Source organism: Bos grunniens, chromosome 26, assembly GCF_055505025.1.
Source record: "Bos grunniens cultivar Pamir isolate PY7600 chromosome 26, Bosgru_T2T1.0, whole genome shotgun sequence".
Classification (NCBI taxonomy): Eukaryota; Metazoa; Chordata; class Mammalia; order Artiodactyla; family Bovidae; genus Bos; species Bos grunniens.
In genome coordinates, this window is record NC_141190.1 from 5,528,511 (window position 1) to 5,543,819 (window position 15,309).

At 35.2% G+C, this 15,309-nt stretch overlaps 1 protein-coding gene across 1 annotated transcript in view; it reads left to right on the top strand.

The window, feature by feature from the left end:
* Positions 1-15,309, top strand: part of LOC147343960 (protocadherin-15-like) — a 1,781,617-nt gene that overhangs the window by 1,382,365 nt on the left and 383,943 nt on the right. The window contains exons 12-13 of the mRNA XM_086377653.1: positions 8,735-8,843; positions 14,247-14,359. Of these exons, the coding sequence (XP_086233779.1) occupies positions 8,735-8,843; positions 14,247-14,359 (222 nt within the window). The remainder of the gene's footprint in view (positions 1-8,734; positions 8,844-14,246; positions 14,360-15,309) is intronic.

The window sequence follows — 15,309 nt, forward strand, 5'->3', positions numbered from 1 at the left end:
TAGATAGCATATTGAAAAGCTGAGATATTACTTTGCCAACAAAGTTCTGTCTAGTCAAGGCTATGGTTTTTCCAGTAGCCATGTATGGATCTGAGAGTTGGACTATGAAGAAAGCTGAGTGCTGAAGAATTGATGCTTTTGAACTGTGGTGTTGGAGAAGACTCTTGAGAGTCCCTTGGGCTGCAAGGAGATCCAACCAGTCCATTCTGAAGGAGATCAGTCCTGGGTGTTCTTTGGATGGAATGATGCTAAAGCTGAAACTCCACCTCATGCGAAGAGTTGACTCACTGGGAAAGACTCTGATGCTGGGAGGGATTGGGGGCAGGAGGAGAAGGGGACGACAGATATGAGATGGCTGGATGGCATCACCGACTTGATGGACATGAGTTTGAGTGAACTCGGGAGTTGGTTATGGACAGGGAGGCCTGGCGTGCTGCAATTCATGGGGTCGCAAAGAGTCGAACACGACTGAGAGACTGAACTGAACTGAACTGAACTGAAAGGATACAGTGTGTAGTTCACTTTTATAGTGAAAGTGAACGTGAAATGAAGTCGCTCTGTCGTGTCCGACTCTTTGTGACCCCATGGACTGTAGCCTACCAGGCTCCTCCATCCATGGGATTTTCCAGGCAAAAGCACTGGCGTGGAGTACATTTCCTTCTCCAGGGGATCTTCTGAACCTGGTGATCGAACCCTGGTCTCCCGCATTGCAGGCAGACGCTTTAACCTCTGAGTTACCAGGGAAGCTCAAAAATGCTGGAAAATGCAATAATTATTTTTATATCCTTATATAGAATAAAGGTCTAATCAATATCTGAAATTAATATAAAAACACTGAATTCCATTTATTTTTTAAATCTTATTTTTTTTTCTAATTCTGAATTAAAAATTCATTTTTCTTTGGCAGGCTCAACCCCCAATAAAATTTATCACCAGTCATTGTTTTTCTAAAATTTGTCTCTTTCTTTGGTTGGATGTTCCTATCAGATTTATTTTGCTATAATTATTTTCACAGAATTCATTCAATAGCCACAGTTTTCTCATTGGGTAAATGGTATTTGAGTATCTGCAATGTGTCAGACACAAAGTCAGGCACTAACAGTGAAAGGGATAATAATGATCCTTCTGTTTAATTTATTTTACTACTATCAGAAAGAAAATTATGCATAACTAAGGCATTTAAAAACTAATATTTAGTATTAACCTGAAATAGTCACTGCAAAGGACTGCAAAAGTTACTTTTTAAGCCAAGAAATGGTAGTAAATTTAAATTGATGTGAAATTAATTGATACAATTTAATGTAAATTAATGTTACTATTATACTCTTAGAAGGCTGAGTTAGTATTCATACTACATTTTGGAGCACACAAACTTTGGTCTTTCCAGCTGTGATGGCAGCATGCTTTCCTCTGCACTTCACTTCTCTATGACATACAATGAACTAGGAAAGTAAGACTTCTGAGCAATAGACTGCTGAAGGTTAAAGCTATAGCCAGGACCATAATGAGGAAAGAACAATTATGTTTCTATTTGGAGAAGTTAGAAAAGAGGCTTTCTCTCAGAGTGTTAATCTTATTCATAAGTGAAAACATAGTTTTATTTAACACCTCTTTTATCTTGTTATTTTCCTGCTCATAAACCTGTACTAGGAAGGTCTGGATTGAAATGGCAGGTAGCTTTAGGTACTAGATTTATCTTTACCCATGACCATATTGAAATATTTGTAAAGACATAAAAAGAGATTAAAAGTGGCACCAACACTGGAAACAAGGAATCTAAGTCAGATTTGTGCAACAACAACGATAAGACTGCTGCTGTTTTGAAATAAAGAGTGAAAAACCCCACAGACAGGTAAAAATAGAAATTCAGCTTCCCACCACAGAAATGTGGGAACTTCACAGTCATAAAGGCACCAAGCACTCAAAACACTGGTTGAGATACATGTGAATCCCAAGAAATATTCTGGAACATTGAAGGAGAAGAATATTTTATATTCAAGATAAAAAGAAAAAAATGTTATTAAGACAGATATTAAAAGAAACATGTTGTCTATTTTAAAGCTTTGAATTTCAAATAAAAATAAGAAATGAAATATATAAATCATGAGATTAATGGTGAAATACAGCTACTGATAGAGTAGAAAGTAGAACTGGAATAATAAAACTAATTTCATGAACCATTTCTCTGTCACAAGTAATGGGGTTTGAGAGTATTTTAACCACGGCAGAATTTCTTTCAGAATCGGAGCCAATCCTCCCAATCTATGCTGCTGCTTTTTGACTAATTTATGGAATGTTCTAAATCCTTTGTTGTCATTTCAACAATGTTCATACCATCTTCACCACGGGTGGATTCCATATTAAGAAACCAATTTCTTTGCTTATCCATAAGAAGCAACTCTTAATTTGTTATGGCTGGTTTAATCGTCTATCCAGACCAAAAACATTCTTCATATTAGCAATAAGAATGTTTTGCTTTCTAATCATTCATATGTTCACAAAATTAACATTTTGAATTTCCTTCAAGAACTTTTCCTTTGCATTCATGACATGGCTAGCTGTTTGGCCAAAGAAACCTTGCTTCCAACCTATCTTGGCTTTCCACCTTCACTAAGTGTAATCATTTCTATCTTTTGTTCTGAAGTGAGAGATTTCCATTCTTCCTTCTACTTAAACACTTAGAGTCCGTTGTAGGGTTATTAATTGGCTTAAGTTCAACAATGTTGTGTATCACAGAATTAGGAGGCCCAAGATGAGTGAGAAAGATCAGGGAACAAACAGTTGTGGAGCAGTCAGAACACATACACCATTTATTAATTAAGTTGCACCATTTACTGTATAGGCACAGTTCCTGGGGCTCCAAAACAGCTGCAGTAGTAACATTAAAGACTATTGATTGCAGAACACTGTAACAAGCATAGTGATAGTGAAAATGTCTGAAATACTGTAAGGATTACCAAAATATGATACAGAGACAAAAAGTGAACAAATGATTTTGGAAAAATGGTTCTGATAGACTTGTTTGACACGGGTTTACTTCAAAGTTCCAATTTGTAAAAGATGCAGTGTTTGTGAAGTACAGTGAGGCAAAGTGCCATAAAATGAGATATGCCTGTACTCAGAAAATTTCTGATTTACTATTTAATTTCAAGATACAAGCAAATTTCGGTAAGACCAATAAAGAAAAACCATAAAGGAACCAAACACTAGGTAGAGCTCAGATTTCTGATCCACAGAAACAAAACTGGATAACAATGGAGTCAAGTTTATGAATAGAGAAAGTTAGTGAAATGGAGAACATAATACTCAGTCAATACTTTCCATTCAGCCATTAACATTCTCATATATACAAGTATTCACATTTTCTCACTGAAAAAAAATTCAAGGACATATGTCAGTTGACTGGTCAATAAAAGTAAAGATTTTAAAAATAAGTAAATCATGATATAAGTATTTAGATATGTGTATTAAAACAAAAAATAAAATACAAATCAATAAAAATGTAATTTAATATTTTAAATATATGTGCAACTGAATGTAGGAATATAAAATAATTTTTTTTTCAAAATAATTCTTAAAGGAAATGAAAAAAATATAGTGTTGTTCTCAATTCTCAAATTAATACAATTATGTAAAGTTTAAAAATAAAATCAATCAATGCAAAAAAAAAAGAAAGAAACAGTCATCAGTGAGTGAAAAAAAAAAAGTGTAGCATTTTTGGATCGCAGCCATTCTGACTGGTGTGAAATGGTACCTCATAGTGGTCTTGATTTGCATTTCTCTGATAATGAGTGATGTTGAGCATCTTTTCATGTGTTTGTTAGCCATCTGTAAGTCTTCTTTGGAGAAATGTCTATTTAGTTCTTTGGCCCATTTTTTGATTGGGTCACTTATTTTTCTGGAGTTGAGCTGTAGGAGTTGCTTGTATATTTTTGAGATTAGTTGTTTGTCAGTTGCTTCATTTGCTATTATTTTCTCCCATTCTGAAGGCTGTCTTTTCACCTTGATGGATTCATTTTGATATTTGGCAAAACTAATACAATTATGTAAAGTTTAAAAATAAAATAAAATTTAAAAAAAAAGTGTAGCATTTTTGAAGTATGTGTGTGTGTATCTGTATGTGTGTGTGTTTAAGACTGGGAAGTAGATGTATGATAAATTAGAGATTTGTCACAAACCTGCTTGTCAGTGCAGGAGGTGTAAAAGATGTGGGTTTGATGCCTGGGTCAGGAAGATCCCCTGGAGAAAAGCATGGCAAGCCACTACAATATTCTTGCCTGGAGAATCCCATGGACAGAAAAGCCTGGGAGGCTATAGTCCATAGGGTTGCACATAGTCAGACATGACTGAAGTGACTTAACACGCAAAATAATATAAGCAACTTCGACGTACAACTATACAGCATAACTATAACATTAGTGGAAGTTGCATATCATTGCAAATTGTGTTTTTGAAAAGCAGATGCATTGATTTAGAACAGTGGTTATAACGTGGGGTAAAAATAATCAACAAACTTTAGATATATGCAAAGTGGTGAAATATCACTGTGAAAATATACAGATAGATAGATGCTAGATATATAGATAATTCTGATAGAAAATACCTCAAACTAGTAACAGTGGTTATTAGTGGGTTGTAGAGTTTTAAATATTATTTGTTTCTGTGATCACATAAAAAGTTCAGAGTAATTGACTTGGCCTATGCCACCCACTTTTTCAATATATTTTAAAAATATTCACAAGGAGGAGAATATTTCAAAACATATGACACTTTTTCAAACAATTTGATATTTCTGACGTTTGAAAAGAGCACAAGTAATTAAAGAAAAACAGAAATGGTAACTTAGTTTCTTAAGGAAAGACATTGAGTATATATGTGTCTATATGAGAGTATTGTGAGCATCTTAGAATTGTTTGTCCTTTCTCTATTAGTTAACATATAGTTAACAGACAAGAAGCTGGCTCAGTTCAGTTCAGTTCAGTCGCTCAGTCGTGTCCAGCTCTTTGCAACCCCATGGACTGCAGCATGCCAGGCCTCCCTGTCCATCACCAACTCCTGGAGTTTACTCAAACTCATGTCCATTGAGTTGGTGATGCCATCCAACCATCTTATCCTCTGTCATCCCCTTCTCCTCCTGTTTTCAATCTTTCCCAATATCAGGCTCTTTTCCAATGAGTCAGCTCTTCGCATCAGGTGTCCAAAGTATCGGAGTTTCAGCTTCAATATCAGTCCTTCCAATGAATATTCAGGACTGATCTCCTTTAGGATGGACTGGTTGGATCTCCTTGCAGTCCAAGGGACTCTCAAGAGTCTTCTCCAACACCATAGTTCAAAGGCATCAATTCTCCTGTGTTCAGCTTTCTTTATAGTCCAACTCTCACATCCATACATGACCACTGGAAAAGCCATAGCCTTGACTAGATGGACCTTTGTTGGCAAAGTAATGTCTCTGCTTTTTAATATGCTGTCTAGGTCAGTCATAACTTTTCTTCCAAAGAGTAAGTGTCATAACTTTTCTTCCAAAGAGTAAGTGTATTTTAATTTCATGGCTTCAGTCACCATCTGCAGTGATTTTGGAGCCCCAAAAAATAAGTCTGCCACTGTTTCCCCACCTATTGGCCACGAAGTGATGGGACCGGCTGCCATGATCTTAGTTTTCTGAATGTTGAGTTTTAAGCCAACTTTTTCATTCTCCTCTTTCATTTTCATTAAGAGGCTCTGGAAACTAGCTAAATATTTTCAAAAACTGCTGAGAAAATGGTGTACTTAAATATAATAAGAGGTGAGAATAAAAATGTCCACAGATTGACTTTGACATTGCTGTTAATAATTGTGTAGTGAATTTTCTTTCATGTAGTCTATATCTTACTTTTTTGTTAAAGGGAGAGTATAACAAATTTAAATTCCAATTGGATATTTAAGTAGTTTTTAAGAAGGGTATTGAAAAGAGAAGTTTCTAAGTGCAAAGAGCACATCAAATTTAATGAAAATCATTTAATAATAAATGATAAGTTCAATTATTTAGGTATTCAATGATATAATTTGTTAAAATTTCAAATCAGTTAATTATCAGTGCTAGAATATATTTATAGTTGATGGTGAAGTTTTTACTATTTTAACATAACTATTCTCTTTCTAAATGCTATAAAATTATTCAATTAAAATACAGACCACAAATCTAAGCAATCATGAGTCCACTATCATATACATAGGAAGGTGAATCTTAGAATCAGTCAAAATTAAGAATTATAATAATTAAAGATAATAAGCCAGAGATACTACTAGTCATTTCAGTTTACCTTTCCAAAGTTGTTTCTGAATATATTTGTTTTTATTTTTTCTACCATACCTGGGAAAACTTTCTATAGATCATTCTTGGAGATTTTTATAATGTCTTGATTTAATTTAAAACACTTAAGCTGTTTCAGTATAATATTATATGTATGTTACTCATGTGAATATATCACTCAAATGCTGAGTTGAAGGATATTTAAATTTTAAACAGGGTCTTTTAAACAGCATCTCAAGTCTGAAGATTTTACTAAGTAGAGAGTGAAAGAAAAATTGTGGGGTGTTCCTGGTGGCTCAGGTGGTAAAAAATCCACCTGCAACACAGGAGACTTGGATTCAAGCCCTGGGTTGGGTAGATACCCTGGAGCAGGGCAGTGGCAACCCACTCCAGTATTCTTTCCTGGAGAATCTCCAAGGACAGAGGAGCCTGGTAGGTTGCAGTTTATGGGGTTGCAAAGAGTCGAACACAATTGAACGACTAAGCACAGCACGACACACACCACATTGGGTGAGAACAACAGTGGTCAAATGGATTTAATGTAGTAATGTTGGTATTGATTTAACATTTTCATGGTTCTAAATCCACATTTAAAGAAATGAATAGAGTGTAAGTTATCCCTGGATTCCCAGGAGGCACAGTGGGAAAGAATCCACCTGGTCTAAATCCACCTGTAGGAGATTTAAGAGAGGTGGGTTTGATCCTTGGGTCAGGAAGATTCCCTGGAGAAAAAAATGACAACCCACTCCAGTATTCTTGCCTGGAGAATCCCATGGACAGAGGAGCCTGGTGGGCTACAGTCCATGCAGTCACAGAGAGTCAGACATGACTGGGCACGTGGACACACACAGAAATTATCCCCACAAAGAGCTCTTTATTTTTAGGAAAATACTGATAGCATTTAGACCACTGAGAACCCATTAGAAAAAATGATTTGGACAGAGCCCCTAAGATGTATGTGAGCTCTAAATTATTGGTCAATGTTTACCTTCAATTATTAAAATTCCCGTAAACCTAATATAACTTAATAACATAACATTAAGTTTTGTGCATAACAATTAATATCATTGCTTTTTTGGTTTCATTTAGAATGCCAGAACTATACATTTCTGCTGAGATTAGAAACTACAGATTTTGTACAAGAGTGAATGATACATTTCAAGGTTATGTTAGTTGAGAAGGAATAATATATAAGAGCCTTGCAGCGATTCCTTAGAATGTGTATGAGATACTGAGACACACTCTATTTGCATTCAGAATTACTATTATATATTTGGACTGAGAGTTCCACAAACTTAAAGCAGTATTTTCTAAATTGTGTTCTAAGGGTGTTAGTTCAAGAAGATGTTAATAAATGATTCTAGAAAATGTACAAATAATGCTCCTTTCTTAGACAGTTGTTAGGCAAGTTAATGCACTTAAATCTCTGAAACAACCTGTAGTAGAATGAATTAACATTTTTAAAATGTTATTTAATATGGTGTTTCCCAAACTTATCTCTGCAAAGTAAATGTTTGTCCTTCCAGCATACCTATTATAATCTAGCACAGGGTTAGCAAAATACATTCTATTCGCCATCTGTTTTTGTAAATAAAGTATTATTGCCACACAGTCGTGTCTACTGGTTGCTTTTGTGTTACAATGGCAGGCTTGAGTAGCTGTAACAGAGACTGCATGGCCAGCAAAGCCTAAGCATATTTATTATCTGGTCCTGATAGCAAAACTTGATGCCACTGGACATCAGAAATGCATTATATCTTTAAACAGAATATTCTTGCAGATAAGAATAATATCCGTCCATGGGATTTTCCAGGCAAGAGTACTGGAGTGGGTTGCCATTGCCTTCTCTGATAATATATATAACTATATATAACATGTATATTATATATAATTATATGCATATAAGGTATAATTATATGTATATAAGTTACATGTATATACCTACATGATATATAATTAAGTTTAACTATATGAAACATACAATTGATTTCTATTGACTTAAACATAAAATTTTAAAATATTTTTTTTAATGTAATTTATGTGAAACTTTAAGTCATCATTTAGGGAGAAAAGTATATAAATATATTTACAAATCTTGTCTAAAGCCAAAAACAAATACTATACTTGATAACCTTATATATTTGATTAAATTATTAAGGAAAGATTTAAAATTTATTAATATACTTCTTCCTTGCTCTCCTTTTAGGATAAATCTGTGATATAAAGCCCTAGGTACAAAGTTACTAAGTCTTTTCATTTGACTTTGAGGGCATCTTTCTCCCCTTTCAGATTCAAAATTAACTAATTTGTGGTATTAAATTACACATTTTGAAATCTGACTTTACTCATTCAGGTGTTATCTAGCTGTCCAGACAACAATATCTGAGTGTCAGTTCTCTCTGAAGTAATAAAACTGAACTAAACTCTCTGATTCTTTTTTTCCAGGAAGAACTGAACCCCATCATTGTTACGCCACCCATCCAAGCCATTGATCAGGACCGGAATATCCAGCCACCTTCAGATAGGCCAGGCATCCTCTATTCCATCCTTGTTGGTTTGTATAGTCTAACATTTTACATTCTCAGCTATAGCTCTAAAATTGTGAAGGAAAAATAAGTTTCATTTTTTTTAAGTTTAATAACAAAGATTTTGTTTTTAGAAATTTTATTGAAATTATTTTTATATATAAATAAATTGTAAGATAACCATTCAAAAATACTTTTTTCCCTTAGAATCAGTCTCAGTGAAATGAGAACAATAAGTAGAAACACTTTTATTGAGGAGGCAAAACAACTTCAAAATAGTATGCAGTCTGCTGTTGGTAGTTTTCTCTGTATCAGCTCACAAAGAATTCTCTAAGAAAAAATTGAAAAATCAATTTAAAAGCTTACATTTTTTGTTCTACTAGTATTTTATCTTTGGTTGGGTACCATTGCTGTTACATAATTCTAAAAATAGTGATTCCATTACATAATTCTGAAAAGTATGTGACAATTAAATAAGAGCTATTGGAGCCAACAAGAAGAAAGATTACACATTATACCCTTTGGGGAAATTTTCCTTGAAGATTTCAGAGAAGTCATTTTAATCCATTCTTGTGCATATCTGTTAGTCATACCAAAAGCAAAACTGACAAGAATCTCATTATGTCACTTTTCTTAAACTGCTTTTGCTAAAATATGGATGTAGCTGTTTTGCATGATTTATAGTATCCAGAGAGATACACCCATCTAAAACAAACAACACATCTCTTAATGAAGAAGAGACACTTTTGAAGTATGTTTCAAAGTAACTATTGAATGGAATTTAACTTTATCCTCAACCCCTTCCCATGGGACAGATGGATATTTTAATCACCTAGAGATGCCACACAGATTTCAAAATATAATGTTATAGCATACTTAGAAATACTGTCCATCGAGAAAATTCAAGAAATTCTGTTTCAAGTCTTTGGTGTCTAGAACTACACATGTATTATAAGTAAGTTGTAGAGATTAGACTATTAAAGTTTTTTTAAAAGTGCTTATGAACACAAGCATAAGTCTGTTTTAAGTCTTTAGGGGGGTGACATGGTGGCTTAGTTGGTAAAGAGCCAACTTTACCTGTAATGAAGGAGACCCAAGTTCAATCCCTGGATGGGGCAGAATCCCTGGAGAAGGAAATGGCAGCCCACTCCAAAATTCTTGTCTGGAGAATCCATGGACAGAGGAGCCTGTTGGGCTACAGTCCACGGGGTCACAAAGAATTGAACATGACTGAGTGACTAACACTTTCTTTCACTTTCAAGTTGACATACATAAAAGGAAATAGGCGCTTTTTTTTTTTTTTCCCCCCATTAACTAAGGACTTGATAGTATGGCAATTACTATGCTAGATGATGTAGATATGAACATGAGGGAGAACTGGTCTATGTTGGGCAGGAATACACTCTATGGATAAAAATGTCAGAAGATACATTAAAATACATGGTTTTAAAAAAAGCATGATTTTAAATACTACAAGTAAAGTATGAACCACATGTCACGTGATCTCATGGGAAGAGATAACTAAAGATATCTATGAAATTGCTTAGAAAGAGTTATTTTAGCAGAAAAACTATAGTTTTCAAGTATAAAATGGGATAAAAATGATTTGGATACTGCAGCAAGTGAAAAGTTCCAAGTGTTAAATTTAAAGATAATTATAATATAATTTCATTACTTGGTTATTGCGTCTTGCCATGCAGTTTTGTAAGGCCGTTAAATTTACAGCTGTTTTAACTTCAGTTCAGTTCAGTATCTCAGTCATGTCCGACTCTTTGCGACCCCATAAATTGCAGAACGCCAGGCCTCCCTGTCCATCACCAACTCCCGGAGTTCACCCAAACTCATGTGTATCGAGTCAGTGATGCCATCCAGACATCTTATCCACTGTCGTCCCCTTCTCCTCCTGCCCCCAACCCCTCCCAGCATCAGAGTCTTTTCCAATGAGTCAACTCTTCACATGATGTGGCCAAAGTATTGGAGTTTCAGCTTTAGCATCATTCCTTCCAAAGAAATCCCAGGGCTGATCTCCTTTAGAATGGACTGGTTGGATCTCCTTGCAGGCCAAGGGACTCTCAAGTCTTCTCCAACACGACAGTTCAAAAGCATTTTCCTTTTCCCTTACTGATACTTTATGATGAGCCACAGGTAGAGAAGATATGCCCACTCTCACATTAGAATAGAATGCATCCACATTTTCATCTATTACTAGCACTTCCGTTGCTTTATTGCTTATTGAACATAAACACCTTCTCCATTTGTGGTTTACTTGAGTATACTGTATGAAAAATAGATAAATTTTTATCATTTTCTGTATGACTCTACTATTAAGTAAATGCTCCTAACAAAAAATCCATTTTCCCCTAATTTTGCAGATGATTCCTTTATCATATACTTAATTTTCATGTGCAATTTTGACTATTTCTGAATTTTTAAGCTTAACTGGCATCATTTTTCTCCCCTTACATAAGCCCAGAAAATTTTTATTTCTTGTTGAAGCAGAGGACTATAGCAATTAACACAGTTTTGAATATAATTTACATCTTTAAACCTGGATTTGAATAAAGCTCTGTCTGACATTGTCTCTTTGACCTTGGACAAATTACTTAATATTGCAAATCTCCTAAGTCTTCCCGGGTACAATGAGAATAATTTACAGTGGTATCGATGATTATTTATGTAAAGCACTTAAGGGCTTTCCAGGTAGGTTAGATGGTAAAGAATTGGCTTGCAATGCAGGATACCCAGGTTTGATCCCTGGCTTGGGAAGATCCCTTGGAGAAGGGAATGGATACCCACTCCAGTATTCTTGCCTGGGAAATTCTATGGACAGAGGAACCTGCTGGGCCATGGTCCATGGGGCTGCAAAGAACGACACAACTGAGCAACTAACAAACACACATAAAGCTCTTAGCACAATATTCAGTTCAGTTCAGTAGCTCAGTCATGGCCAATTCTCTGCGACCCCATGAATCGCACCACCCCAGGCATCTCTGTCCATCACCAACTCCCGGAGTTCACCCAAACTCATGTGCATCAAGTCAGTGATGCCATCCAGCCATCTCTTCCTCTGTCATCCCCTTCTCCTCCTGCCCCCAATCCCTCCCAGCATGAGGTTCTTTTCCAATGAGTCAACTTTTCGCATGAGATGGCCAAAGTATTGGAGTTTCAGCTTTAGCATCATTCCTTCCAATGAACACCCAGGACTGATCTCCTTTAGAATGGACTGGTTGGATCTCTTTGCAGGCCAAGGGACTCTCAAGAGTCTTCTTCAATACGACATTTCAAAAACATCAATTCTTCGGCACTCTATTTTCTTCACAGTCCAACTTTCACATCTATACATGACCACTGGGAAAACCATAGCCTTGACTAGATGGACCTTTGTTGGCAAAGTAACGCCTCTACTTTTGAAGATGCTGTCTAGGTTGGTCATAACTTTCCTTCCAAGGAGTAAGGGTCCCTTAAATTCATGGCTGCAGTTACCATCTGCAGTGATTTTGGAGCCCAGAAAATAAAGTCTGCCACTGTTTCCACTGTTTCTCCATATATTTCCTCTGAAGTGATGGGACAAGATGCCATGATCTTTGTTTTCTGAATGCTGAGGTTTAAGCCAACTTTTTCACTCTCCTCTTTCACTTTCATCAAGAGGCTTTTTAGTTCCTCTTCACTTTCTGCCATAAGGGTGGTGTCATCTGCATATCTGAGGTGATTGATATTTCTCCCAGCAATCTTGATTCCAGCTTGTACTTCTTCCAGTCCAACATTTCTCCTGATGTACTCTGCATATAAGTTAAATAAACAGGATGACAATATACAGCCTTGACGTACCCCTTTTCCTATTTGGAACTAGTCTGTTGTTCCATGTCCAGTTCTAACTGTTGCTTCCTGACCTGCATATAGGTTTCTCAAGAGGCAGATCAGGTGGTCTGGTATTCCCATCTCTTTCAGAGTTTTCCACAGTTCATTGTGATCCACACAGTCCAAGGCTTTGGCATAGTCAATAAAGCAGAAATAGACGTTTTCCTGGAACTCTCTTGCTTTTTCCATGATCCAGCGGATGTTGGCAATTTGATCTCTGGTTCCTCTGCCTTTTCTAAAACCAGACTGAACATCTGGAAGTTCACGGTTCACGTATTGCTTAAGCCTGGCTTGGAGAATTTTGAGCATTACTTTACTAGCATGTGAGATGACTGCAGTTGTGTGGTAGTTTGAGCATTCTTTGGCATTGCCTTTCTTTGGGATTGGAGTGAAAACTGACCTTTTCCAGTCCTGTGTCCATTGCTGAGTTTTCCAAATTTGCTGGCATATTGAGTGTAGCACTTTCACAGCATCATCTTTCAGGATTTGAAATAGCTCAACTGGAATTCCATCACCTCCACTAGCTTTGTTCGTAGTGATGCTTTCTAAGGCCCACTTGACTTCACATTCCAGGATGTCTGGTTCTAGGTGAGTGACCACACCATCATGATTATCTTAGTCATGAAGATCTTTTTTGTACAGTTCTGTGTATTCTTGCCACCTCTTCTTAACATCTTCTGCTTCTGATAGGTCCATACCATTTCTGTATGGACCTTTATCGAGCCCGTCTTTGCATGAAATGTTCCCTTGGTATTTCTAATTTTCCTGAAGACATCTCTAGTCTTTCCCATTCCTTTGTTTTCCTCTATTTCATAGCACAATGTAGGATTTAATAATTGGCAGTCATGTTGTATTTTATTCTTATCTTTATCATTAAGCCAAATGCGTATATTCCACAATTATATGATTTGACTTACACTTTGTGTTCATTTTGAGAAAAAGAATGTTGTACTATACAAAGGAAGATGATACAATTTAAGAAAAATTCAGTTCACTAAAATGGCTGAATTTTAGAAATATCCTCTCTAGACAGTAAAGTAAATAAAAATATTTTATTTAATATTTAATGTTTTTTATTTAAAGTGGTTGATATAATTAGATGAATACTTATTTTAAGAAACATGTTTGTCCAGCTGTAATAGAATATTCTCATTTTAGTATTCAAGCAACTTGATATTTAGTAAAAATTACTAGTCATCTTTTGCTGTATGTTGAAAGACCATGCAGATTATAATTAAAATGTATGTACCATTAAAATACAATTTTATAATTCAAAATTTATTATCAATGAACTTAATATCTCTTTTATGTAATGAAGCTTCAAATTAAAGATTTCACTTAATAAAAGATATTTGGCAAATCATCCAAACAAGAAGCAATGTCATCCCCTTATTCATAAACCAACTAGAGATAAACCACATTTTCATCTGCTTTCCTTAGACGCGTAATTTTGAAACTTAATTTACTAATGAATTTGTGAATTTGTTCCTCAGTTAATGAAAAGAAATAGATAAAGCAGATACACATATTACTTATTGTTCTCTATTGTGTGCTGAAATGTCAATGTCTTTCAGGGACTCCTGAGGATTACCCACGATTTTTTCATATGCATCCTAGGACTGCAGAACTTAGTCTCCTGGAGCCAGTAAATAGAGACTTTCACCAGAAGTTTGATTTGGTTATTAAGGTAAATTTACCGAATTGCTTAATGTTCTTGTGTTTATAAATATAACTAATGTTCTAATGTTTTTGTGTTTATCAACAAATTCTGTAGCAACTACTGTAGGGGCTTTTATACTATAAAAATGAAAATTAATTTGAACTGCAATTAGCCAATTTTTCTTTAAAATGGTGAAGTGCAACAGTTAGAATACATGGTGCTGCTTTTTTTCTTTAACATAACTTTATATATTAAACTGCTATTCAAATACTGAATATTTTTATATGTAATAAATACCCTAATCAAAGGTATATGATTTACATACTATAATTTATCACATCTTCTAACATTTAGTTTAGATTTTGATTTTTGGTTTTTGTCTGTTTGTTTCACCAAGTGGATTTAGCTTTTAACCACAAATTCTTAACCAATGAATATATTTTAAAAGTACCTGGATTTATATATACATATTTTTTTTTATTTTAATGGGGGCTTCCCTGGCAACTCAGATGGTAAAGAATCAGGCTGCAATGCAGGAGACCCGGGTTCAATCCCTGGGTTGGGAAGATCCCCTAGAGAAGGGAATGGCAACCCACTCCAGTAGTCTTGCCTGGAGAATTCCATGAACAGAGGAGCTTGGTAAAATACAGTCTATGTGGTGGCAAAGAGTCGGACACAACTGAGCGACAATGTGTTATGCTTTGTCTTCTTTGTCCAGAAATTATTTTAATATATGTCTCATTATTTTTTTAATCTGAAAGAGGATCCTAGACCACAAAAATTTTCAAAGCTAAGAGAATTTATTTGGCTTACAGTTTTGGTTTAATATCTACTATATTGCAATAAAATCATTAAAAAGGTACTGTGGAAACCCATATGATGTGTTAGTTAGTTCTTAAAGACTTTACTGAGAAGGTAAGACTTGAGCTGCCTAACAAAGGAAGAATATGAATTTACCAAGTAGAAAGAGGGCCTGG